Genomic DNA, 27,313 nt, shown 5'->3' with positions numbered 1-27,313 from the left:
GATAAAGCACCCCTCTGTATCTACAGTATCCACCACTATCTTTGTTCACCTGATTACAGTTTGGTACATTGACACATTATCGAACTCTGTTGACGGTTTAATAAGAAGTATTTCACTTGTCAATGCATCTTTGTTAGCCAAGGTTTCACGATCCATGCTGCTCCTCTACAACAAGAAAATGACTGTGTTAATCCTTGGTGAAACGAGATTTAATGCTCTCCAAGAACTAAACACACAACAACAAATACCCAATGAAGGGTTTGTACCGGGCATGTTTCGGTTAATGGTCCTACACTTACATCTATAACAGGTGAGCCATGTTCTTTTAAACAATAAGTAATAACAAAAACGAACCTATTTTTACAGATAGCATTTCAATATATCTGTAATACACATTCATGTAATGAAAAATTCAAGTTTTCATGTTTAAAAAAAAAATATGTCACTGATAGTCTAGTTTTAAATATATTTTTTTACCCATGAAAAGTTATTTTTATGTTAAGGTTTCAAAAATTTCTTTAATTTAACGATTACCGGCAGGTATGATAATGTACAATTAGATTTTGATTTTAGTACATCTTTATAGCTAAGTTGGTTATCGGGAAGATTTAACTCAATTTCAATAACATTCATCGATATTATCTCTTCATCTGTGACTCATGTTGCCGGTATATTTACTTAAGTATCAAACAATTGAAAAAACCTGAGATATTAAATTGCTTTTGAATTTTATGAAAAATAACAAGGAAGAAAATTATTAAAATTTGAATTAATTTGTTGAGAAACCGGACATTTACTAAGGATGACAACTATAAACTTGCTTTAAATTATTTTCATGTTTTCCTTGTCTTTTTGTATATTATTGACAAATGTAGATAAACTGTTATTCATAAACCATATTCAATATAAATAACAGTTTACATTAGAAAAATGTGAATAAACGCAAGCAAATACACTAATTGAAAAGCTTTTGTGATATGAACACAAATTCGAATGTCTATGTGCGTACATTGGCCTTAAAAGGCAAATTGTCAACGCAATAGTGTATATCTGATGTAAGTACATCTTTTTCTGTACATTTATCGTCTTTTTCTTATTTTTTTAAAGACCCGGTTGAACATAATATTTAAAAAAAGCTATTCCTTTAATCCTTTTTACAGCATATCAAGTAAGTGCTAATCATCAAGCCTTCAAAGCACATGGGAAGGAAATGGAAGAATTTGGTATGTAATTCTGTTTATTTTTAGCTACAAGAAAACGTAGAATAAATGTTTAATATCATTTGAATAAACATGCATTCAGACATTTAACACCTTATATTATCCTGCATGTTCGTGTTCAAAAGAGGAGGTGGAATGAAATCTGAAAAAGGACACATTTTACATTTTGTGTAATTTATGAATAATTAATTTAGATTTTGCTTAAAGAGACAGCGTGACGCACAAACCCTTGTTTATTAAAGATGATTATTATTTAACAGTAACTTATTTTTAAATATTTTACTGCTCATACACAGTAAAAAGACAAACTTTTAAAACATTTCAGTCTTCAAAAGTAAAAAAAAATCCTGTTTAAAATGGAAAAACTCAGAAGTATTGATTGGCCCGAAACATAATTATTAAGTATTGCTTTTGTTTTTAGTCACGCAAGCGCAGAGAATTAAAATACTTGTAGTTCAATGTGTCGAAAAGCATGAGCAAGCATATCAGTTAAATCAAATGTCTTTAAGAACTATTTTCATGTGTACATTTCTTAAAATGCATTCTTTACAGATGCATCTTTTTGACCACGGTCATAAAAACAACTTGGTTTGTTAACATGTAAATCTTGATGATTTCTAATGACTTTTTAGCTAATATGCTATCGTTTAGAATGTGTTAAACCTCCCGTAAAATCAAATGTCTTATTTGTCTTTGCATTTCCGTTGTTATTATCATAAAGTAACATATCTTTTTTGAGTCCCTATGTCACTTTAATGTAATGACAATAAATATTAAGAATTAAAAGAAAATTCTAAGTACGAATATATCTTTTTTAGCTAAAATTCAATTAAATGTTTTTCCTTACTCTAAAACATATTTTTTCTTTAGGTATTGAAGATATCGTTCTAGAAATCGACAACTTAATTAAAGAAGCATTAAGCGTTTACCTGTTAGAGCAAATTGGTTCTTCAAGTCTATGCTGTCATTTTGCTTCTCAGCCTCTTTTCCAAAGAAAAACATTCAATAAACAAGAAATTGAAATACTTTCACACGGTATACATAGTAAATTAAAATCGTATAAATGAATATTTAAAGACTTTTGTTTGTAATTAGTTATACATTCAATATTTCAAAAAATAAGTACGTACACATCTACTTTCTTTTAAAGTATGTATTTAAACAGGAACTGTTCAAGGCAAGAACCTCACGAGACACTTACTGTACAAATTAATAAAATACACATTACCTGCTGAAAACCATATTACGGGATCAAGGAACCCGTCAACAACTTCAACTGCAACTACCTTTGAAGACGTTGAGAGATTACATCAACAGCACGTCTTAACAGATTTCACATTTAAAGAATATGAAACTCTGAATGATTCAATCTTTCCGGTGAGTGTTTTAAAAGCATATTATTATACTATTTTCTCTTTGGTTGATTTTGAGACAAATATCATACAAAGGAACTCACGATTAAAATTCTTTGAATTGAGTTTTGATGCATGCAAAGCAGTTATTGTTCTTTCTTTAAAACATTGCAAAAATAGTAGCTTACCGCCTTGTTTGACATTGTTAATTGGAATAATCCACACGATATAAAGCCATACCATTTGATTCTCTGAAAGGCTAATAAAAGGTAAAGGTTTAAAATGTGATTTAGAGACTTTTCGTTTATTATTTAGCTAACTCAGTGGCAGATATTAGTTTTGTTGATGATTTCTTATTAAACAGATCAGTTAGATAAAACTGATAAAAATAAGACCAATGTTTTAGGCTATAGAAAGACTTACCAATGGAGAAATGACATCTAGATCCAGCTCTTTGACCATTCAACTACTGGCTTGTAAGTATTCTTTCTCATATAAACATAAAAAAAAAACACATTTTTTTTATTTAAAGACCTTTAAAATGAAAAGATGAAGCATTTTTTAAACAAAAAACTGCTTATTTAAAGTACATTTGATTATACACTTATACACATTTATGCAGATCTATTGAAGAAATACACGGACGAGGATTTCCACGCCTTCATCGTCTGTTTATTGCTGGCAAAAGATGAATGTATTTCTCGGAATAACATTTCTGATCTGATAGATCTACTAAATAATATACGAGTTTCACTATCGCTTGATCCCGTAGCTGGAAGTTCTGAGAGTCTAAATCTCGAACAATATTTGAATAACGATGCAAGACATTTTATTTGTTCAAGGAATGGTCGTGTTTCGTTTATTTCTCAAAATGCTATGGACAGTGTATTCCTGGCTTTTAAGGATCTTTTTAAACTCAAAAAGATTTTGTTTGATCTCCTCCTAGTGAACAGGAGATTTCTTGTACGTTACTGTAGAACTGCAGAATACAAAGAAAAGAAAAATGAACTTTGTGTCCACCTCAGTTCATGTCAAACTAAACTGTTCCTTTTTTGCTTGGGACCTGATATTATTGACCATCCAGTTTTGGAGGATAAAACAACACATGCAATTGTTTGTAAGAGATGTAAGGAAACGAAACTTTCTAGCTTTTTAATTGCTTATTTGTTGGGTTACTTTTTTTCTTTTCTTGAAAGCATGGGCATTATTAAACAGAAAATTCTTATCTATACGACTAATTGCAATTTAGTTGTACATGTATCTGTCTTGTTTTTAAATTTCTATTTTTCTTTCAAAATATGGAAGGCTATGGTATTGGCTATATTGTCTATGATTTTCTGCCTTATCGTTAGACAGTGGTGCTTAAAGCTAAATACTTTGTATATTTCGCATTAAGATGTGCTTTTTATATTTAAAATAATACATTTTGTCAACACTTTTTAGATTAACGATATTAGCAAAATTTAGAATGATGAATGTGTCTTTTTTTAAACAGATAACGTTCCCCCTGAAGTGTCAAAAATTGGTCATGAGGCAATAAATTCATTTGTGAAACATCTCCAAAATGGAAAACAGTCTTTTTATCATGCTCGCGGCATGGTTGTTGGCTGTGCTGGTGCCGGGAAAACGACTTTACTTGAAAGAATGAAAAGACGAAACATTTCTGATTCTGAAAATGAAACTCGAGCTATTCATGTGAACGAACATATGTTCTTTATCCAGAAAGACAAACTTTTTGGTACGAAGTTTTCTTTTTCGTTTATTTCGTGGGCGGGTGCATAGGTGAACTTATTGTGAATTTAGAAAGAAAACTTATTTTACAAAAACCAATATATTGTTTTGAATTGAGCAGTACAGTACACAAAAGGAAGTGCCAATTTAACTATACACATGTAGTTTTACGTCAAATTTGACTTTCTGAAATCTAATATCAAAATCTAGCCCCCCCCCCCCCAAAAGAAAAATTGTAGCACAATTCACTCAATTGTTTTTATAATCATTTATTGGTTTTGATAATATTTTTATTTATTTTTGCTATAGTTCGCCGTTTGTGTGAAACTATGATTGACATTGGTGTAAAAGACAACACTATCAACAGAAGACTATCAGAAAGGACAATTTCCATGCTTGATTTCGCCGGACAATGTGGTTATTATGCTTCCCATCACATTTATTTCAATAGAAGATCGTTTTTCATTTTGGTAATGGATCTCACAAAATCACTTTATTCTGTTGTGGAAGATACAGGGAATGAGGGAACGATTTTTGAACAATGGACGTACAAAGGTAATCAAATTCATTGTTTTTTCTTTCGTAAGATATATGTTCGTTGGAACATTGAACATAGAATACATCAGAAAAGAAGGAATTTATTATCATTGGGTAATGTTTTCTTCCTATAATCGTTTGACAGAATTTGTTCTATTTTGGATGAAATCAATTCATACCTACAGCAGCGAGAGTGCGCCTGTCATTATTGTATGGACACATGCTGACAAAGTCGAAAATGCGGTAACAATAGACCTTTATCATAATACCAAATACTTAAGTAGCTAAATTAGACAACATTTTCACAAGTCAACTTGCAAAGATTAAAATCTAAAAACAAATCGTTCGACTGCCTTTGGGTACATGTGCATAATTAGATTTATCTTCCCATTGAATTATTAATACACGAAATTATCCAAACGATAATGCAATTTATGGCTGAGAATCGCTAAAACACATATACATGAAATCACCATAAATGATTCTTTTATATTTCTTTCTATGGAAAAATAAAAAAAAAGAATTTGTTTCAATTTTGTAGGAAGAAGAAATGTCCAAATCATTTGAACAAATTAAGGAAATGTTGAAAAATAATGATCCTATTCTTTTAAGACACATCTGTAAATCAATGTGTTTTTGGACAGGGATGCCAATAAAAAAGTTTTTATTGTGGGAATGTGATCCGTTTCGCGAAACCATTGAAAAAATTAAAAAGGGCATTATTGGAACCTCTATGCAGCTAGATCATTGGGGTATGGAGATTCCAAATCTGTGGGCAATTGTGGAACGACATATCAAAGAAGCCCGTGGAAGATCCTTAAAAATAATGTATGTCCAAGACCTTTGGATACAAAATGAAGATATTTATACCACCTTGCATATGAAGGAAAAGTTGGAACTTGAAAAAATCTTAATTTTCTTTCATGAAGTGGGGGAAATTCTCTATTTTCCCGAGAAAGGATTGAACGAGTTTGCTATTTTAGATATACAGTGGTTTTCAGATGCTTTTAAATACATCATTACTGATCTGAGGCATGCTTACTCTGATTTAGAGGATGATATTAAGAATCATGCAGACTATACGTTTTTTACAAGAAGTGGAGAAATGTCCTTTCGTTTGCTGGAAAAAATCTGGGATAGCTTCAAAAGGGAAAACTTTCTAGAATATCAAAAAGAATTAACAAAGTACATGGAGAGACTTGGGATGCTGACCAGAATAACTGTCTTTCGAAAAGATATTAGAGCGTCTTATAAAGTACGTCAACGGTGGTATGTCCCATGTATGAACAGGAGAATATTCAATTGTGATGATTTCATGACATATTCAGCTGTATCATCCATTCTCTGTTTTGAATTTCAGTTTTTGCCTAACATGCTTTTCTACAAGCTTATCTCATCTTGCATGGATACAGAGTGGAGAATACTCACAGACAGTAAAAACAAGTGCCTGTATCAAAGGGTAGCAGTGTTCTACCGCTTTGATTGTTTCATATTTGTCGGAATATCTAGAAATAGAATTGAAGTTCAGGTTCGAAATCTGGAAGAACATGCTTCACGAAAACAAAGAGCTGATATTCGAGCTGAACTTGAGCGAAAATTTCACCACATAAGAGACAATTTTCACAGTGATCTTCACTTTCAAATAGGTTACATGTGCAGCAACACAGAATTTTGTGATTCGAATTGCGCTGATATGCTTCCAGAATCCATAGCACAACAGCGTGTGTTATGTAATTTATGTCCAGTTCCAGTGAAACATTACATATCCGTTAGTGACCTCTCTTGGAAACCTGAGCATGTAAGTTATTCTTCGAACATATACAATTAAAAAAAGAAATCTTTTCTTCAAGAAAGAAATAAAACGATATTGTTTACAGCTTTTTTATATTCAATTTTAATACGGAAAAAAGTAGTAGCAAGTGTAATTTTTTACAATAATAATTAGTGCTTAAACTGTTTTCATATTATTCGCAAATATTAAATCTCTGTAAATGTAAACGGAAAGTTTTGAAAGATATACATGTAACACACTTAATGAAGTTATTTTTTTCATAATCCATTTTTTTTTTTGGCTTATGATTTTATACATGACGTCATTATTAGTGTTTTAAAAAGTATTTTTTTGGATTGTGACGTTACAATGTTTGTAGTTGTCTTTAACATGGTTTAAACGTAGTCAGTAAATATCATATGGTACATATAACTTACTTTTATTTTGTGATTTTAATGCTTTTATCAAACGTCTGCATTACAATTCCTTAAGTAGTATCGATATGACGAATATTTTACTTAAGAGCAATTTTACAATTGTGTGGATTTTTTCTAAAATGTTTGAATACATGTTGTAGGACAGTGCCAAGTTCTTTTTACCGGGAGCGGAAATCACTGATCATAGAGGTGAGAACTAAAGTTGATTTCCTTTTTGTTTTCAGCTTTCCTTTTTAACATGTGGTAGCTATGGGTTTGGTAAATGACATTCTCCCTAAGGTTTTGGCTTACTCGATTGTTAGAGTTCTACATTTGTTTCTCATGTGACCTGGGTTCATGATGAACATGTGAATGACAATAGTTTAAACACGCCTTTTAAACATCAAAATAAAGATCTTTTTCCTCCGAAATTTGATGAATTGATATTCAAGATATTCAAACCAGCCAAACAAATGTAATACAGTGCAAATCTTAGTCATTAATGGATTTCTCGTTTTTATCAATGTCTGTGGGTTGAAAATGATTTCTCTTTGTAGATTTTGAGTTGCTTCTGGATGTGGTGGCTGGCAAAGTATCTAGTGATATGCGCATGATAGCAGCTAGTCTCTCTTTGGACCAAGATGCTGTAGAACAGATTCTACAAGATCGGCTGCATTTCTTTATTCACGAAAGAAACTTTCAGGTTCTTTATCACTGGAGAAACAAACACAGGGGCGTTATTGACATTTTGTACAGGGCTTTGAAAGACAACGACAGGGAAGATATTGTACAGTTTCTGAAGAACTTTTCAAGGAACCATTACAAATGCCCTGGAGTTATCGACCCTGATATAGAAATGACATCAATCGACATCCGGTTAGTGTCAAGAGAAATATTACATGAATATACTCGGTTGGCTCGTTTTCTTCGCCTTCCGCAACAGAAAATTGAAAGAATAAAAATGAAGTACCGATACAACATAAACGATTGTATCATGCCAACTCTGGACTTGCTTCGAAATGTTACAAGGCAGGATTTATGTAACAGCTTGGTGTATATTTCCCGAATGGACATAACAGAAAAACTTCTGGAATCATGGACCTAGATTATAAAGTACTTTTGTAAAACAAACATTCAATCCCCCTTTTAATTTTCTATCTTTGTAATATGGAAAGAATAACATTTTTGCCAATCGGTATGCATGCACTTGCTTGTCAATACAGAATGATGTATAAATGCAGTTTATCAGCGGTTAAGTTTATTAATTACTGCATGTATATATTTACATCCACTAAAGTATGATTCCCTCTATTTCTTATGGAAATTGAATGTACATGTGTAACTAATAGCTCTTTACTGAAATCTATATGATCTAATTCTTACCAGTTTATCGATCAGTCGAAACCTTCAGCAACCTAGTAAGAAAAATCGCGAGCTGCATGAAATAACCATTATGATGTCAGACTTTATTTCCCATAGAAGACGATTTGGGTGTCTTTTGTCTAACTAAACAATAAAATGCTTTCTTTGGTGATTCATGCGGGAATTGAAGGTGGCGACATTGCAGAAAAAATACATAACCCGCGTTAGCGGGTTATGTAACAATAATTTGGTTACATGTACATTTACTTTATACGAGCAAATCATTATTTTTTTTAAAACATTAAAAGAAAAATGTAAATTTAAGCATAAAACCGGGTTTTTTCTATGCATATGATCATGCGGGTTATGAAGTTGGTAATCATTGCAGAAAAAAAAATGTTCATAACGATATGTGTTTGTTCTGCAATGTCGCTTCTTTCATATCCCGCATAAATCACAAAAGAAACCATTTTTTGTTAAAATAAACCTGAAGTTATAAGAACCTTATAAGTAAAAAAAAACCTGAATTCCAATGCGTTCATTTTACATGGTTTCGAAATTAATATTTATTGCCTATAAATATTCATATTTACACCGCCAAATTCTTAATAACCAAAATGAATTTCACAAATTGAGCGATTTGTTCCACATTTCGAACTTATAAATGCATTGTAGGTGTACGTTCTTATCTTTATGTATAAAATAGATCATCATGTCATGTAGTTTCATATGCAAGCTATGCCTACCCAAATAGTCATGTTTATATTTCCATGAAAATTCTTCGACTGTGCCCACTCATATCAACATATTGCAGAATGTTTGTTTTACAATTAGAATTAGAAATATCCTTGAAAAGTATAAGGTATTTGATAGCAAAATTGACTTCTTGCACTTTTATTTGCGTTTAGTATTTTTGTTGCATAATTTTATAATATTTCCGAACCAGAGATGGAAAACATAAGTAATATTCAAAGATTAAATATTATAGACAAACAAGTCTAGAGTTGTAGTAAAATATTTTATTCACATACTTCTATAGAAAAATAACGCTATGACATCAGAATCAGAAATCAGGCCACTACATTTCTGAGCTTCTTTTTTAATACTTCTTTTGGCCCTATTTTTCTGAAGTTTCAGTTAAGTTTGATAGAAACTTTCAACAAAAAACATCACTATTATAGATAAAATACATTTCATAACTAGTCCTTAACAAGCTTTCCCAAATATTAAATTAATTATATGACAAGTTCTGGAACTGAATAATAATCTCCCAGTAGTGTATCTTTGTTTATTAACAAACATACTAAAGACATTCAAAACAACGGCCGACTCTTGGGTCCATGCACCAATTCTTTCAAACAGTGTTCTTATTATTTCGTCAATAATATCAATATATACATTTACAATCATTTATTCATGGCATTTGAATAAATTTGTAAAACTCCAGCTGGAAATTGGAACAGATGTACAAATATAAAATCATGTAAACTAAGGAGGATTACAGAAATACCATCATAAATATTGTCAGCAAAAACGACAAAAAGGATTTTCTTCAAAAAGTTGTAAAACAAAAAAAAACAAATAATTATATTTAACACAAAACTCTAGAATTTGCAATAAGACCAACATATATCAAGAAGAAGAAACGCCCATTTCTTTTGTACATATTTGATAATACAATTTTGAGAATATCTACGAGTACAATTTTTGGATTTCACATATTTTTTGTGAGTCATCAATAAATTAGACCGTGATATACAATATCTAATATTAAATATCTATTAAGTTGGTTTTTTTTTTTCCAAATCATAACAAAAAACACAATGATAATTAAAAATTGATTGCTGAGGATAGGGCATACTTATATGTATATTATGTTTTTACAGTTGGATTCGCAATGCTTCCAAATGTGGGGGCTGGTAAATAATAGTACACGGTGATATACACGTAGGAAACTTTCAGATACTTAATCATATACATGTATCAAGCTGTGAAATTTACATCTTTTATCGCCAAAAAATTATGAATTCCAATATATCGTGTTCTTTTTCAGTTTTGAAGCGATATACTTTACACACTGCAATATCACTTAAATTACTGTTTGATTAAAAAATAGTAAAGATAATTTCACACTTCAAGCAAATATATTCCATTTTTCTATAAATCAAGAATATTTAATTATAATTTCCACACAATAGTTAATCGAAATTTGTGACAGTGTTTTGTGTAATTTGATCGTTGGAATGATTACTTTATGTGTACATGTACATTAATGCTTCTTAATATTGGGATTAATTTTCAATCTTATCTAAAATCACCTGATTTGTTAATTTTCACGCAAGAGCAGCGTGCCCGCTCATGTTCTTATCATGTTCTAATAAGCCCTGTGCATGCTTTCTTACAGTCAGTATTTTGGACAATATTAATTAACCCCAGTTTAACAATCAAGTTACCCTTAAAAAACTAATTTTCATTTTGTGTGTACAGGTCATGCTGGTGCTGATATCAGTTTATAAGAATTAATCATGTTGGATACTTTTGCTACATTTCTTGTGAGCTTATATCAATTTACATAGAATTAAGCACTTTTTTTTCAACCATGTAGATGTAACAAACATTGCCCATTAGCAGCAAAACAGCAATTACTGCCACTGTAAATTGGAACAGATGTAAAAATGTTTAATCCTGTAATAACAGAATGGGGAGTACAGATTCTTTAAAGAAAAGCCATCATGAATAACCGCAACAAAAATAGACAATTATAAAACTTCTGCCAGAGAGGTGGAAGATGAGGCAGATGAATGGTGTTTCCAGGTTGCCAGACAACAAAACTACCAGATTCTGTACATAGCATACCAACTAATAGTAAGAACTCGTATCAACGGAATTCCAGGTTGAATGTACATGAACATCTGTTAGGGTTGTAATATTTTCCCCAGATTTCGCTTCAGCAAAAAGCAAAAATAAATTTCTACTTTATAATTCAATTTACTTAAAAAGAGCAATGAATAATAATAATTGTTTCTTGTCACTAACAATAACTGACCATCAAAGAAGAATACAGACAAGTTTTCTTTGTCTGATTGCCAACAAAAAGATTGCTTGGTATATCCATATAGATTTACCAACAGAGGAGGCCAACAATCAAATCAACCTAATGAGATCAGATCCTGAATATCAATGTTAACAAATTCCTGTATATTTCAGTATTTACTTACATGTTGAAAGATGTTGCTTAAATTCTTAAGCAAGTATACAATCATAAAATCTAAATAAAAATATCTGATTTAGTTTTGTGAAAGTTTTTTTTCTTTATCATGGATGTTTGCACTTTGTTAAGATTTTTTATTATCATACATCAATGTATCAGTTTTTCACTTTCTTTTAAGATCAGCTGTCCATTTGTAAAGCCGATGGAGAATCTTCTTTTCTTTTTCAACAAAGTCAAGAGGAATTTAAGCTTTTTAACAGAAAAACATTTTAACCTTTGTCAGAGTAAAATCCAGCTTCCAGTCCAGATACAGTTTTGGAAACTTATGGTTCTGATTTAAAATAAAAAAAAGTTCTAGAACTACAAGTTTACACTATATACAAGACACTGTTTTCATCACTTCAACATATTTGTTGTAAAATATATTTTTATTCTTTTGTCATTTCTTTGTTTTACAATTTTTTTAGCGTATGCATGGAGGAAAAATTGATAGATATACATGTTCACTGATGAAAAAAGACATGCACTACGCACTAGAAATTTAAACTTTATTGAAAACCTTGTTTAAGGTAATAATTCACTTTTAAAAAAAACAGTGTAGTAAAGGTAAAGATAAAAATGTTGAAGGACCACTGAGGGCAAAGAAAGGTAACTCATTTTGAACTTTAATATACCAATAACCTTGCAACAAAAGGCCCTGGGGCCACACCGCTCACCTGAAAAACACTAACTAACAATAGCTTTAAACTGTCTTCAGCGTATCAAATCAAAATATCCAGACTACTTAGTAGGGTATATATACCTTTTTTAAGATTTTCAAATTTTTCTCAAAATATTGTAGCCAGATAGCTTTCATGGCCATGTTGTGAACTATATTTAGATGAGTCAACATGGTCAATGCAGTTGAAAATTGATGAATCATAATTTGCTGTATTAAACCTAATCATTTACTATTTGCTCAAACTATCCCCAGTTTAGAAGTGACACCAGATAGCTATGCAAAGATATAATTTTCATGATTTTATTTTGTTTTATATGATTTCAATTAATTGTTTGCTTGTTATGTACTTGACACTTTATTATACTAGTGCAAAAGCAGATAATGGTGCAAGAGAAGAAATACTTATGAACTATCAAGTGAACAGTGATGACATTCATAAAGTCAATCGTACTGTCTAGGAAGTATAAGTGACAATAGTCATTTCATAGTGCTATCAAAATGAGCAGGAAGATCGATATTCTCAAATGCTGACTGGTCTCTGGACAGCAATCAACAAATAAGACTGTAGGACTATGTATAAATTGTTAATCAAACTTTAAGCAACAAACTTTTAATATTGAGTCATACACAGACTGTCGTCAGTACCAAATAGTAACAATTGCTTACATGATATGTTTATATGCTTACGATCTATGCTAGAAAGAGACTTCTTTGTAAAACTTTACGATATATCTTAAATAAATCACTGTTCAACATAAAATTGGACTTGGTCATTTTCTGGACTGGATCAAAAGCATAACTGAACCTGCTCCATTTGGTGACGTGACCAGGATATTTATGAAGTACCAGAATAAAGAAAAGACATTTTCAGACTGTTTAGATGTCAAGTAATCCTGATAGATTAGCTACCAAGTTACTGGAACTATCAATGCTGCCCCCCTCCCTCTCCAGAAAGGTTCATGTTTAACTGAGACTTGGAAAAGTGACAATGACATTAACTTTAAATATTTACAATCATGATGTGGCTGGGGGGATCCTCTGAGATAGTTCTAGCCTAAATGAGAAGAATTATGGGAGTCAGAACTGAAATAGCAAGAATAACTCATAATTGCATTTAAAAATGAATATGCTTAGCATTATATACATATATATTTCACACTTATGAATAGTTATGAAAGGAAAACCCCTTTGACATTTAAAGGCAGAGTCAAGGAGATTAAACGTATTCAAAATATCTGAACCAGCAATTAAGTAAAGAAACTGCGAAACCAAGTTTTTATTAGAAACTTTTAATTTCATTGGTTAACATAGAAAAAATAATAAAATAACCAACATTTTGCGTTGCCAGCAAGGGCGAGAGCCCGAAGGCATTTAAGGACTCGGGAACCTGCCGAATCCAGACCAACATACCCCACCATAGTTAACGTGGCGGGCCTTTTAAGCCCAAACAAGTGTCAGTGGGGAACTAACCATGCCTGTGCACACGGCACAGAACGACGCTCAACAAGCTCTCAATTATGCATTAAGAGAACTTTTTTCATTGGAAGAGATCCGAAATTCCTCAATATCTGGGAAAAAAACTGTGAAGTGTGGAGAGGATGGACCCAAACCTCTTGATCAGGAGAAGTTTAGACTGTTGGAGGAAATTATTTATGAGAAGTTTCCGTCATTTACTCGAAAAGAATTTCGAGAAAAAATTCAAAATATTCAAAAAGTAGAAAGGAAAAAAATTGCCCCCAATAGCCAGTTGTAGGTTAAGGCTGTGCACATAAGTGATACATTTTGTAATCATTAAGGAGGCTGGGGGGGGGGGGGGGGGTCATACCATAAAATTTTAATTAACCACCAGATTTTGCTGAAATTTTTAGACATGATTATTGAAGCTGTCAACAATCATTCGGTAAAGAAAAGTCATTTTTTTTTTAATTATATCATTTCTTATATCTTTACATTGTGCTCTTCTTTTAAAGGAGACCAAAATAGTATAAAAATGGCAGCAACCCCCGAGCCTCCTTAACAATTGTATTTAGTTTCTCTGACAATTTTGTTTGACACTCGAGAGCTTAAATTGTCGTGTAACATTGTTGAAAGCAATAACATGTGAATTTTAAGTATTAGATTCTAGTCAGATCAACTGTGAGTTCTCCAAGATTGAAATTGAGGCTGATCGTTAATGTTACTGTATGACTGCATGATTTACTCAGTGATAATTAATTTTTGATCTTAAGGCTTCAAACCCATTGCCATAAATGTAGATTTATATAAAATTATAATTAATGAAGTTGTGAACTTCTTCATGAATTTCAAGAACATTTAAGACTTGGTTCATTCATCTTCAAGAACATTCATGAATGTTAGTGATCATTTATAACCATACTTATTCTTGAATGTTCATGTATTCTGCATGATTTTAAAAATGCCTTTTCTGTTGTGAAATTTGTTCATGAATAACCTGCTTTTCATGAATATTATTGGACTTTGTTTTTATGAATAAAATTCCAATCATCGTGATGTCCAGTTTGTAAGTTCATCGGATCTTCATGAACATTTCATGAACCAATTCAGGAATATGATTCATGAACATTTCTTAATGATTCATGAATTATTCCTGATGCTCTCGCAGGGGTACAACCAGTGAGTTTGACATCACCCCCCCCCCCCCAACATTACTCGCCGCTACCAACAACCTGGTTGATTTTCAGGGCCCCCCATTAACGTATTTGATTATAAACCCCATACATCTGAGAGCTTTTCAACCCTATATCTGTCCGCGTCCCCATCAAGATCAAACCAAAAAATCTGGGATGGTAAATTTATTGAGCTCTCCTTCTCCTTAAATCCGAGCCAGAACTCGCTGAAGACGAGTCACACAGACAAATTCAAATCCGTAACATCATATTCATGCCCATTGAGAAATGAATGTCAGACTTTTTAATTTCCATGAGCTTAATGTTGGTAAAATACCATGCTAAAGCGCAGGAATTTATTAAGTACATGCAAGACATAAGTATGGCTGCCGAAAGATCCAGCAAGAATGCCACCACCTCATATATTAAGAAGAAAACACTCCTTAGTAGAAAGAAATATCCTTCCAGTCGTCAAGAGATTGAGGAACTATGCAGTCCAGAGACTAAATCGAGGCAAATTAAGATCAAATATGGGAATAGAGGAATTATCCAACACAGAACTTGCAAACAAATTTAAAGAACTAACCAATGAGGCAGCAGAAGACATTTTGGAAATGTCCAGTAAGGGCATGTCTTCAGTGAACCTGGAAAGATCCAGCAAGAATGCCACCACCTCATATATTAAGAAGAAAACACTCCTTAGTAGAAAGAAATATCCTTCCAGTCGTCAAGAGATTGAGGAACTATGCAGTCCAGAGACTAAATCGAGGCAAATTAAGATCAAATATGGGAATAGAGGAATTATCCAACACAGAACTTGCAAACAAATTTAAAGAACTAACCAATGAGGCAGCAGAAGACATTTTGGAAATGTCCAGTAAGGGCATGTCTTCAGTGAACCTGAAGACATTGCTCCATTACACAATCTTGCTGGCAAATGAAACTGGTGCACTGGAAACAAACTTAGATCTACGCTACCTAAGGATGCTTCTGGCCAGGAAAGCCACACAAAGAAAAAAATTATCTTTCAATCTCAATCTTTCACATCAAGAACCCAGAATGCCACCAAAACGAAGAAGAAATCTAGAAAAGGGGGGCATGATCTCTCCGGCAAGGGGCAGGCGTCAGAAAAATCCCCACTGAGAACTGCTGATAACGAGTAGCAACATCACTTGCCGATTTGCAGAGAGAGCTTCCAGACGTGTTTTTAACAGCTATATTTGACCACCGATTGAAACTTCTTCAAGGTATGTTAAGATATATTGATTAAATATGCATCTGCGTTGAAGTGGATGTAATATAATATATAGTGATTTGAAATCGTGATTAAATCCACGTTGAGGTTGATGTTTTGTTTAATTGAAGAAAAAAGTTAACAATTTAATGCCACAATGAGGTGGAAATATAAGTCACGTTGAGGTGTGAAATGTTAATTCATATTATTATGAAATTTGTGATTAGAACCACGTTAAGGTGAATGTCTTGTTTATTCAGAAGGAAAACATTTAATAATTATAAATACCACACGCGGAGGTGTGTAATGTTAATCCACATTGTGGTGGAAATGGAGTCTGAGATATAGAAGAGACGATCAAAATAAAATGGCATTTTGAGAAAACGTTCAGTCCACGTTGAGGTGGTTGTAAGTTTGATGCTTGAGAAAATGTGATGATGATGAAAGTGTGTCTACGGTGAGGTAAAATTCAAATTACATGGAGGTGGTTCATTATGTAGGTTCGCATGAGGACTAATAGCTTGAAAATAAAGAGAGAGGAGAGGAGAAAAATCGTGTAGGAAAATACATAAAAATGTTAATTACTTTAATAAAGTGAGTCCAAGTTTAATTTATGAGAGAGAGAGAGAGAATTTATGTTTAATAAAAGCTGGTATACTGATGAAAATGTATATTAAGTAGAATGTTCACATAATTATGATATAGTGATAAAAGCGTGATAAGTGATTTACGTATATTTGTGATGAGACAAGATTTGGATCTATATAATGAAGCTAGTTTCAAGTTAAAGTTTGAATGGCTATTTAATTTGTTTCTTTTACATTTGTTTAGATGCCACCACCTGCGGTTTTACGAAAGAGGCATACATTAATGGGGAAAGACATTTTCCTGTTAATTAAACGTGTAAGAGGAGCAGAGGGCCCAGCGGGATAGCCACACTAAAGATGAACACGCCAACTGAGACAATGACCATCAGTGAGATGAAGACGGCATTCAGAGAGCTGTCTGCGGAGTCTCTTGAAGAATGCCTCCAGATGGTTGGAGATACTGCAAATGTTGAGGAGGGCATGAAGAAATAATTGCACTATGCAATAATTTATGCAAATGAGGTGGGCCAGCCGGATGGTCAAGACATCAATCAAGATGAGCTGGTAAATACATAACTGTATATATTTTAGCAAAGGGAATGGCGAATGACTGATAATGTATTTGAAAATTGTAGTAAAAATTTACATATAAAAGCATGACATAGAGCACAGCACAATATGATCTTACTATAATTTAATATAAGAAGTATAATGGTGATTAGTTTAATATGAAGTATTCACTCAATGTGTTGCTTGCATATATTTACCATATATGACTTAATAAAGTGTATCAATATTCAGGTTGGTGAGCCGCATGCCAAAAAACAAAAGAAGGAGCATGCTCTGGAAAAAAAGGATTGAAAAATTAGAACAATCAAAGAGGAACGAGGGAGAAGAGGAGTTGAAGAGCCTGAAAGCAAAGGTGAGGGGCCTGTGTATGCAGACGGAACCAAGCGTTCCATTGATTCTTGTCCGTGTTGAGGAGTTAGCAAGTACCGCCCGAAGAATGAACAGCGATGATGCGGCAGTCTTCGAGGAATTAGCGAGACAAGCGAACTGTAATAAAGAAAAGCTAGATATCCCGTCATTCTGTTTAAGTGCTCTGGGAGATTGTGGGGGGGGGGGGGGGGGGAAGCTACAGATGTGGTAGGAAAAGCATTATCAAAAGCGTTGAATGTAAAGTCAGAGTGTGGCGTATTGGGGAAGGTTGAGGCAACACATCAGTCTCCCATGTTGATGTTGAACCGATTATGCATCCAGTATCTGGGGTTTCAAAAAATTTCAATCAATTGATAATATTCAAAATAGAGCTATTTGATATTTTATGGGGGTTCACCGTTTTGCACCAACATTAGCTACATATGGAGACACTGGATGAATACCTAGCCAATTCAGACGATGGATAATTATGATCCAATTTTGGAATAGAGTGTTGTCCTTTGACGAGGAACGAATTACAAGAATTGTATTTGAATTTGATTATAATAGATGTAGAAATAACTGGTGCTGTGACTAAAAAGAAGTTTTTCATATTTTAGAATTAGATAATTACTTTGAATCAAAGTTGAATTAGCCTCGTCAGGTTGCCAAATATTTATACTCATATATTAAGAAAAGACAATAAATTGTATTTAAGTAATGAGTTGTAAGCAAATACATAAAAATAATACTCAAACTCACTGATATCCCAAAACTCCTTAAAGATTTATTTGTTGTATTATGTATTTAAACATGTATTTTTTGTTTTTTTGTCCTTTTGGGTTTTTTTCCCCATCTTGCATTGCGTTCTTTTCCTTATGTATTCTGTACATTATTGTGTACATTATTGTGTTTATAAAAGTGACATATGGGTATATCCCTCTAACTATTTTAAGAATCGGTAGGACAACAAAGTAGTGCCTTTAAGCAAATTGGTTCCTATACTTGCAGAGTGTATATACAGTTATTGGGACATTTTAAATCAAAATGCTTGACACATGTCAGAAAAGAGGATTTGCAATTTTAAAAGCAAGTGTCAAAATTGAATTATCATTTAAAGAAAAGAATTAATTGAAATTGTTTGATGTTCACCCTTTCCAAAATTGTGAAATCCCCTACTTTTAATTTCATTTTCAGAGTTTTTCAATACAGACGCATTTTGCCGGAAAACGAATCTGACTTCACACCACGAAATTTAAACAGGAGAGAGACAATTTGATGAGCTTTCATTCAAGGGGTCCCTCATTGCTGAACAAAAATTAGGGCCAGAGCTATGAACCCTAACGTTAACATTACCGCCTATGGAAAATGCATTAGTGGACTATACCCATATAAGCCCAACGGGCCGGGTGTTGATCTTTTCGAGTTTTTAATTATTAAAAACAACTTGAACCAATTAAAACATCAAATAAAAATACCTTGTTAGAGTTATTGATGAAAAAAAGAATACACAATGTTTAAATAGCTTGTTAAAGTTATAAGTAATAGAAAAGAGAGTTACACGCAGAGAGAGGTAACTCACTTTGACCTTAATAATAACTTGTTTTGAGTTTTTCTAAAAAAACAACCTGTTTGCATTATACCCCTGACTGTTTAAAGTAGAAAACTTTTTTGAAAAAATACCAACAAATTTTCACTTATTTTAAATTATCTCCCCTTTAAGAAAGTGTGGCCTTTTATTTATACAGTGATTTTGGAGGGGAAGATGAAAATGTGAAAAGTTTACGACAACAACGGCACCAAAAACAGACAACGGATAAATTTTGATCATAAAAGGTTCAAGTGAGCTAAAAATCATAGTTACTATTGTACATGGCTACCTGCCAAATCTGTATGTTGTTGTACCATACTTACACAGTTGTCACTCAGAAACATTACAGTAAAACACCACTATATTCATGCGATGTGATCTTAATGGCATCTTTTCTGACAGTCGACAAGACACAGAGAATATAACTAATGTAGACTTTATATCAACTTTTCTACCTTTGAAGAAGCCAATGCTAATTTCACGGACTCCACACCGTGAAGATATCTAATTTAGATTGATCAACTTCTCTGCTTTGTATAAGTTGATTTCACTGACACTACACAGTACATTATAAGCTACCTAATGTGGACTGGGTTCCACTCCTTCTCCTACACTGACAAAGTCGCTTTCGTGGAGGAACTTGACATTGAGTGTTGCCACAGTGCAGCACTGAGTGCTAGCGTACTGAACAAAACGGACCAGTTTCTCCCACTCGTTGCGATGGACATGGTAGCGATAGAAGTCTTTTGTTTCCACAGTTCTTGTCGGCTTGTCGGGTCTGCTGAACTGTCTCACACCTGCATTACAATAAGAATGCTGTGTGAATGTTAGTGATCAGATCCTGTTGATTTCTTTTTTAAATCAAGCTTTCTGCTTTAAAATCCCTCTCTTAATTTGTTTTATTACCAACACATTACATCTAATTTTCAAAATACAGATATACATTTATAAACAGTTAACTAGACATGCTAGAGGTATATCATGTATATGATTAACTATTCAGCCACTTTGTTTCATAGCATAAAATGTTTGAAAGCTCCATCTTAAAAGCAAAAATTTATTTCGTCATTGATTTTAAAAGAAAATGTGGGAACCTATATTGCTGGAGTATTAAATCATAACATTATTTTTGTTTTTTGTACAATACCGTAACTTTTTTTCCTTTTGAAGTGCATGTAAATGTACAAATGATTGAAAAATTACCTCCTGTGATATAAATCTGTCCTTCATACACACAGCCTGCAAATATTTTCCTCTCCTCCACAAAATCGGCACCAAATGACCATCTGTTGGTGGCAGGGTCAAAAATCTCCACCTCCACAGCATTGGAATGTTTGGATCCACCCCCCAAAATAAAGATCTTGTCCTCCACAATCAGTGAGAGATGTTCGGAGCGTGGTTTCAGCATATTGGTGCGTACCACGGTCCAACAGTTTGTGGGAATGTCGAATCGGAATACACTTTCTACATGTTCATCTACAACATCTTTTCCACCAAAGACGTACAAAGCTTTACCATGGCAGCACAGTGAATGCTGGTACAGCGCCATAGGCATTGGTTCCATAACTGTCCAATAGTGGATTTCTGGATCATAGACTTCCACAGTGTCCATTGGTTCTCCAAGCGGAAAACTAGATTTTCCACCACAGACAAACACTTCATCTCCGTAGTTACAGGCGGCAAACTGACAGCGGGCCACTCCCATGGGCTTCATAGGCAGCCATTTTGATTCCTTTTCGTCATACAGAAAGAAATCTTTCTCAGCTTCCCCTGTCACAGAAAAATGATAATTCTCATAGAAAATGCCACCTATGAAGTAAATGTTATTGTTGTCTGTGGTAACCAGAGAAAAGTAGTCTATCCGAAACTTGAAATCAAAGGATGGGTGGGGCTTTATTCCATAGTAATTCTTCTTAGTGACTGGATCAAATGCTGTGAATGACCTTTCATTGGCTGCATAAGCACCCCCAGAATACACAATTAGTTTTCGGTTGAACATTCCGAGTCTTGGGGTGGGGTTTGCGAATGGTGAGTCTGTATCAACATCTAACATGTGAGCTTGCTGAATTTTGAAAAGACTAAATGATGTCAAAACCCCTTGACAAAAGCTATTCCCTCTAACCAGCTCATGACTTGCAACTTTTTCTTCAAAATACTCATCATTTATCAATGGCAAACGCAGGCACTTGAACAGTTTGGGAAAAAGTCTGGTTCGTGTCTCTGCATCAAAGTCTATCCATTTCAAAATATATTCAAAGATATACTCCTCGCGATCTACGTAAATGTCATCAGATGACAAGAACCAGATTAAGTCCCCAACTTCCACTTTGGACATAAACTCCTCGGACTCGGCTATTTCTGGAAATTTCTTGAGAATGAATTTTCCACTGTTTTGTTTCAACTTTTCACAGTAGTTATACATAGCGAAGAAAAACACATCCAGACAGTTAGCCAGCCCAACAGCTGCAGATATGTGATTAATGCACTTATCAACAACTTCCAGCATTTCAAGGAAGTTGGCCGCAGAGAAGACGTTTTGGACATTCTCATTGGTCAGATTCATTTTTCCGCTGTAAATATATTCAAGCAGAGTCTCCATGGCATCTTTGCTGATCTCGTGTATTGGAACAACATTATCTGTACTTTCTCTGACATCACTTGTAAACATGGCTCTGAAACAGGAAAAAATAAGAGATGATCAAAATTTCAATTTCAGCATATAATTAGCCTTACTATATGTAATACAGGCTGATATCAATAGTCAGTGCTTCATCACAGAAATTAAGAAGTCAGAGATACACATATGTGTGTTTTTGACAAATAGAGTGTAGAAAAAATCACCTAAATTGAATAAATTAAAACTCTATATATATACATTACAATTAATCACCTATTATCTGGTCAAAAAAGTAAAATTTGGGCCAACAACTGGTCTGCTTCATCCAGACTGATGGTCAAGATTAAGTTCATCAGCAAGGGGGGGGGGGCTCTTTGGGAGACCTCATTTTATTACTGTAAACCAACTTGAATATTTGCGAAAACCTTGTCATCGTAAATATTTCTCGCAGCGATCCGGTTATCAACTATATTTGGTAGATCAGTCTCCAAATAATGTACAAATTAATGGTGAAAATTTGTCCTGTACCAGTTTATCTCCTAACATTACATTTTCCAGTATCTTTTTCTGTAATAGCACTATGAATCGTTTTAGTAAGTTCAATATACATGTATTTCCTCAATGAGTTATTACAAAATTTAATTGCACAAATACTGAAAATTAAGTAATTAAATATAAGTGTAAGGAATCAAACTTTGAATATCATGATGTGATCAAATACGGTCGGGCATGATCAAATCTTTCATATAGCACTTCGGGCTTCATTGAATTTGATCACTCCTGACTGTATTTGATCACCTTATATTACTCAAAGAATGACTCCTTATTCCTTAATAAGTCATAAATTAAAATTGTCACAAAAAAAGCTGGTTTACAGTCTGTTGAAAGGCTGAAGGATAACTGCTTTAATGGATGAAAAAAAATACATGCTACTCATTGGTGCAGATTTTGTACCTGAAGAAGGGACTACTAGCTGCCAGGATGTTCCTGTTGCATGCAAACTGTTGTCCTTCTACGTCCAATGTGACATCGGTCAGCTGACCTTTTTGGTAGAACGTGTACAGTCCATCCAACAATCTCTTCTGCTGAGGATTCAGTCCTCCATCATCCTCTGTCATCTTTTTAAGAACCACTGTAACACAAATCAATGACTGTCACATGTAAAACAATGTTATTGGACAAACCTTCTATTTCGTTTTTTCAATCTTGATTCAACTTCCCAACCCCTGTTTAGTGTTTACCCTTTTCAACAAAAAAAAAAAAAATAAAGCAATCAAACAAAATATCATGATAATGTATTAAAACAATCAAATATGATCCTAAAATTTACATCATTATTTTCTTTTGACATGTTTAATACTAGTGAATTTTGATTTCATCTTTTAGAAAATGCGCATTTAATTTAGCTGATGCATTGTACACACACGTACTGTATACACATATATATAATGTATCTGTATTTATAATCCACATTATCAGATTATTCAATATTGTATTATTACAATCCATTGTGTAGAGTTTAGAATACAACTACTATTTCAGTACATGATGCCATCATGCACACTGACTAGCGTGCGACCAGTTCTCCCTGAGTACCATTTCTCGCCAGTGCATTGTTGCGTCATTTTATTAACACATAAAATTGTTCACGAAAAATGATGCACTGGCGAGAAATGGTACTAAGCGAGAACTGGTCGCATGCCAGTAGTGTGTGATGTAAATGACCACCTAAATGTTGTATGTTATCTTATATAAAAATTACAATAGTTTCACAATACATGTACATTTGTTTATCAATGACATTTTATTGAAATATTAATAATACAAAGACATTTCTTAGAGCCTACGAAATATCTCTTTTAGGCCTACACAAAATTTAAAACTTGTAAAATACTGCAATCCGTAATTATTTAAGACCATCTCTGAAAAGACTCGTACGTTTTTTTTATACAAATGCATATACTTAATCAATATTAATGATGTTGTTGGCGTATGTTGAACGATTAAAAAACACTTACCAAATGCTTGCACTACGCTGACCTCCTCCTACTACAAAGTCAGGTCGGGTCGAATTCCTTTGCAACTTGAGAATCAACAAACGTTTTTGGCAGCTGGTGTCGATTAGCTCGGGGGACACGCATGTGTAGTCTGTCTGCCATGCTGCCAAGATGGGAATATCAGATTCCACTCCTTCTATTTATGGAAAAAGCGCTGACTGGTATTTTGAGCAAGGTCTGATAACTCTAAATTGAAATGAGGTACCGATAGAGGGCACAATCAATATCCGGTGTCTTTCGATCCCCCCCCCCCCCCCGAAATTCATTCTAAACAGCGGTCGGGGTTTTTAGTACTTTTTACCCCAAAGTATTCAGATCCTGGCTTTTGCACACATCATTAAAAGATTGTTAAAAATAGTCTAAATGTGCAACATAAACATCTTGGGACAGGCTATATAATTTTACAACAATTTGAGAAAAAAAAAACAACTATTGAAGTATTTTTTTTAAAATCTGCTTCGAAGCGTGGAAAATGACAGTTTCCCATATATTCCTATAGTAAATTTACTCCTATTTTGAGATGGCCCCTAAAAAGAACCAGATGTTTGATTTTCGTAAAACTTCGCAAATTAACATGGTGTAAATAATATAAAAATAATAAATAACTAGAGCAAAGCTCGTTGCAAAGCAACGAGTGGGTCTTCCGTTAATGTCGAAAGTAAAGCTGGAAGTTCCTGTAAGAAGCAGAGCTCTTAAACCAATAATAAGAGTAACTAGAGCAAAGCTCGTTGCAAAGCAACGAGTGGGTCTTCCGTTAATGTCGGATGTAAAGCTGGAAGTTCCTGTAAGAAGCAGAGCTCCTAAACCAATAACAAGAGTAACTAAAATAAAAAGATGAAAACAATCGAATTATTCCTGGTATGACTTAACAATATCCGAATCATTTAAAGTACGACTTAACAAAACCTTTCTGATTTCAAGAACGACTTAACAAAAAAAAATCCGAATGTGTTTAAGTACGACTTAGCAATTATTTTTGGTACGAGTTAATTTCACTTTAAACAAAACGCTATTTTTTAAACCAAGGACGCGGAATCAGAATTTCCAGAAAAATCAATTTTTAAACCCCGATATCTCTGTCATGCATCGTCCGATTTAAAAACGGATTTCAGTTTTGAACTCAGCATGAAAATTACTGTAAGATACGTACGTTAAATTTTTAAAATTGAAAAACATGAAAATTCAAAAAAATTGGTTTTGCTTCCGGTTTCGACCGGAAGTGTCCAAATCGAGTTTCCAGCCTTATGTCATAAGTAAAACGATAGTTCTACCTTCTCTGTAAATCTCATAGCTTTATCTTAAATCAAAAATGAGAAAAGCTCCGGACAAAATCACTTTTTAAAACGTGAAAAACGTCAATATCTGACGAAATTGATGACGTCATCAAATAATTTTTTCATATCATAGAGATCTTTTAGATACACATTACACATGTAAATTTCAAAACAATCGATGCAAGCGTTTTTGAAATATTTGAGTTGGAAAAAAAATAAAAAGAATAATAATAACTAGAGCAAAGCTCGTTGCAATGCAACGAGTGGGTCTTCCGTTAATGTCGGAAGTAAAGCTGGAAGTTCCTGTAAGAAGCAGAGCTCTTAAACCAATAACAAGAGTAACTAAAATGAAAAGATAAAAAAATCGAATTATTCCTGGTACGACTTACCAAAATACGAATGATTTTAAGTACGACTTAACAAACACCTTTCCGATTTCAAGAACAACTTAACAAAAAAATCCGAATTGTTCAAGTACGACTTAACAATTATTTTTGGTACGAGTTAACTTTACGATAAACGTTATGCTATTTTTTAAACCAAGGACGCGGAATCAAAATTTCCGGAAAAATCAACTTTTAAACCCCGATATCTCTGTAATGCATCGTCCGATTTTAAAACGGTTTTCAGTGTTAGATTCAGCTTAATAAGCTCTACAAAACACATATTCATTTTTCATTTGATCAGAAAATTCATTTTTTCGAAAAATTTGTTTCACTTCCGGTTTCGACCGGAAGTGACAGATTTTCATTTCCAGCCTTATTACAGAGGTAAATTGACCAAATAATCACCATTGAAATTTTCAAGCCTCTTTCTTAAAGCGTTTTTGAGAAAAGTCCGGGACAAAATGACTTTTTGAAATTTTTAAAAATGACGTCACGTCAAAACGGAGGTGACGTTCTTTTTAAAACTTTAACATTTTTGAGGGACGCCAACTTGCAAACATCTCTGAAAATTTCATCAAAATCGGTTATAGACTTTTTGAGTTATGAAGCAAAAAAGGAGTCAGAAGAAAAGAAAAAGAATAATAATAATAACTAGAGCAAAGCTCGTTGCAAAGCAACGAGTGGGTCTTCCGGTGGTGTCGAGAGTAAAGATAGAAGTTCCTGTAAGAAGCAGAGTCTTAAAACCAACTACAAAGAAAATAAAAGAAAATATTTTTTAAAAATCGAATAATTTTTAGTACGACTTAACAATGTCTGAATGATTTCAAGAACGAATTAACAAAAACCTTTACAATTTCTAGAACGACTTAATGAAAAAAGTCCCGAATGTCTTCAAGTACGAATTAACAATTTCGGAATTATTTTAGGTACTAGTTAATTTAACTTTGAACATAACACTATTTTCTTACCAAAGAACGTGGAATCAAACTCAATTTTTAAATCCAAATATTTTTGTAATGCATCGTCCAATTTTAAAACGGATTTTAGTTTTAAATTAAGCTTAATAAAAGCTCCTTTGTTACTTTATGATTTATATCAAATTATTGGTCAGAAAAGAGTTAGTATAAAAAGACTTAATACCCCTCTTGACCCCTAATTTGAGGGGTCAGCCCCTTTTTCTTGATATTAAATGAAAGGTCTTGCAAATATAAACATATTTTGTTCAACAAGTGCTCACGAAATGTTAACTGTTCTTTGGATATCTTTACAAATGTGTTTTAGGGGCCGGCCCTTTATCTCCTAAATAGGGTCATGAACAAAAAAATTTAAGGTGGCATATTGTACAGAACATTATTTTAAGCAACTTTTGTTCTACATTGCTTTTCAAAATAGTTCTCCTTTTTCGTATATTAATGATCAAAATTTTGAGTTTCTGGCCCCTTGAAACCCCTAATTACGTAATTTATGACTTAAGTATGGTACTGTATAGATAAACAGCCCAACAATGAACATTTTTGCTTCTATAATTAATAGCAAATTATTATTCAGTAAAGAGTTATTGTAAAAAGACTTTTCAGCCCTCTTGGCCCCTAATTTGAGGGGCCAGCCCCTTTTTCTTGATATTAAACGAAAGCCCGTGTAATTTGAAACAACTTTTGCTTTACATGTTTTAACAAATTATTTATACATCAAAAGATATCA

General features: G+C 33.2%; 2 protein-coding genes across 7 annotated transcripts; one reads left to right on the top strand and one right to left on the bottom strand.

Moving 5' to 3' along the window:
* Positions 1 to 24,137, bottom strand: LOC105342372 (kelch-like protein 40). 2 transcript variants are annotated; one of them, XM_066072756.1, is made up of 8 exons: positions 23,914 to 24,137; positions 22,850 to 23,027; positions 20,482 to 21,950; positions 19,858 to 20,075; positions 2,761 to 2,823; positions 2,449 to 2,506; positions 2,150 to 2,203; positions 1 to 165 (listed from the first exon to the last, which is right to left on the bottom strand). In XM_066072756.1, exons 2-4 carry the CDS (start codon positions 23,011 to 23,013, stop codon positions 19,858 to 19,860), a joined length of 1,851 nt encoding a protein of 616 aa, XP_065928828.1. In that variant the 5' UTR covers positions 23,014 to 23,027; positions 23,914 to 24,137; the 3' UTR covers positions 1 to 165; positions 2,150 to 2,203; positions 2,449 to 2,506; positions 2,761 to 2,823. The 2 variants fall into 2 exon arrangements, with proteins under 2 accessions (XP_065928828.1, XP_011447602.3); XM_011449300.4 differs by lacking the exons at positions 1 to 165; positions 2,150 to 2,203; positions 2,449 to 2,506; positions 2,761 to 2,823 and having other exon boundaries at positions 18,564 to 20,075.
* On the top strand, positions 145 to 8,445 carry LOC105342362 (uncharacterized). Of its 5 annotated transcripts, XM_066072753.1 has the most exons (13): positions 145 to 310; positions 1,161 to 1,223; positions 2,091 to 2,255; positions 2,386 to 2,597; positions 2,979 to 3,048; positions 3,195 to 3,698; positions 4,068 to 4,310; positions 4,613 to 4,858; positions 4,986 to 5,083; positions 5,382 to 6,095; positions 6,201 to 6,638; positions 7,189 to 7,237; positions 7,585 to 8,445. In XM_066072753.1, the coding sequence occupies exons 2-13, from the start codon at positions 1,211 to 1,213 to the stop codon at positions 8,130 to 8,132; spliced, it is 3,300 nt and encodes a 1,099-aa protein (XP_065928825.1). In that variant the 5' UTR covers positions 145 to 310; positions 1,161 to 1,210; the 3' UTR covers positions 8,133 to 8,445. The 5 variants fall into 5 exon arrangements, with proteins under 5 accessions (XP_065928825.1, XP_065928823.1, XP_065928826.1 ...); XM_066072751.1 differs by having other exon boundaries at positions 5,382 to 6,638; XM_066072752.1 differs by lacking the exon at positions 145 to 310 and adding an exon at positions 966 to 1,055 and having other exon boundaries at positions 5,382 to 6,638.
* Positions 24,138 to 27,313: the final 3,176 nt, after the last annotated feature.

Source organism: Magallana gigas, chromosome 10 (genome assembly GCF_963853765.1).
Source record: "Magallana gigas chromosome 10, xbMagGiga1.1, whole genome shotgun sequence".
Taxonomy (NCBI): Eukaryota; Metazoa; Mollusca; class Bivalvia; order Ostreida; family Ostreidae; genus Magallana; species Magallana gigas.
The sequence above is the reverse complement of the archived record's forward strand: the minus strand, read 5'-3'. Positions and strand labels throughout refer to the sequence as shown.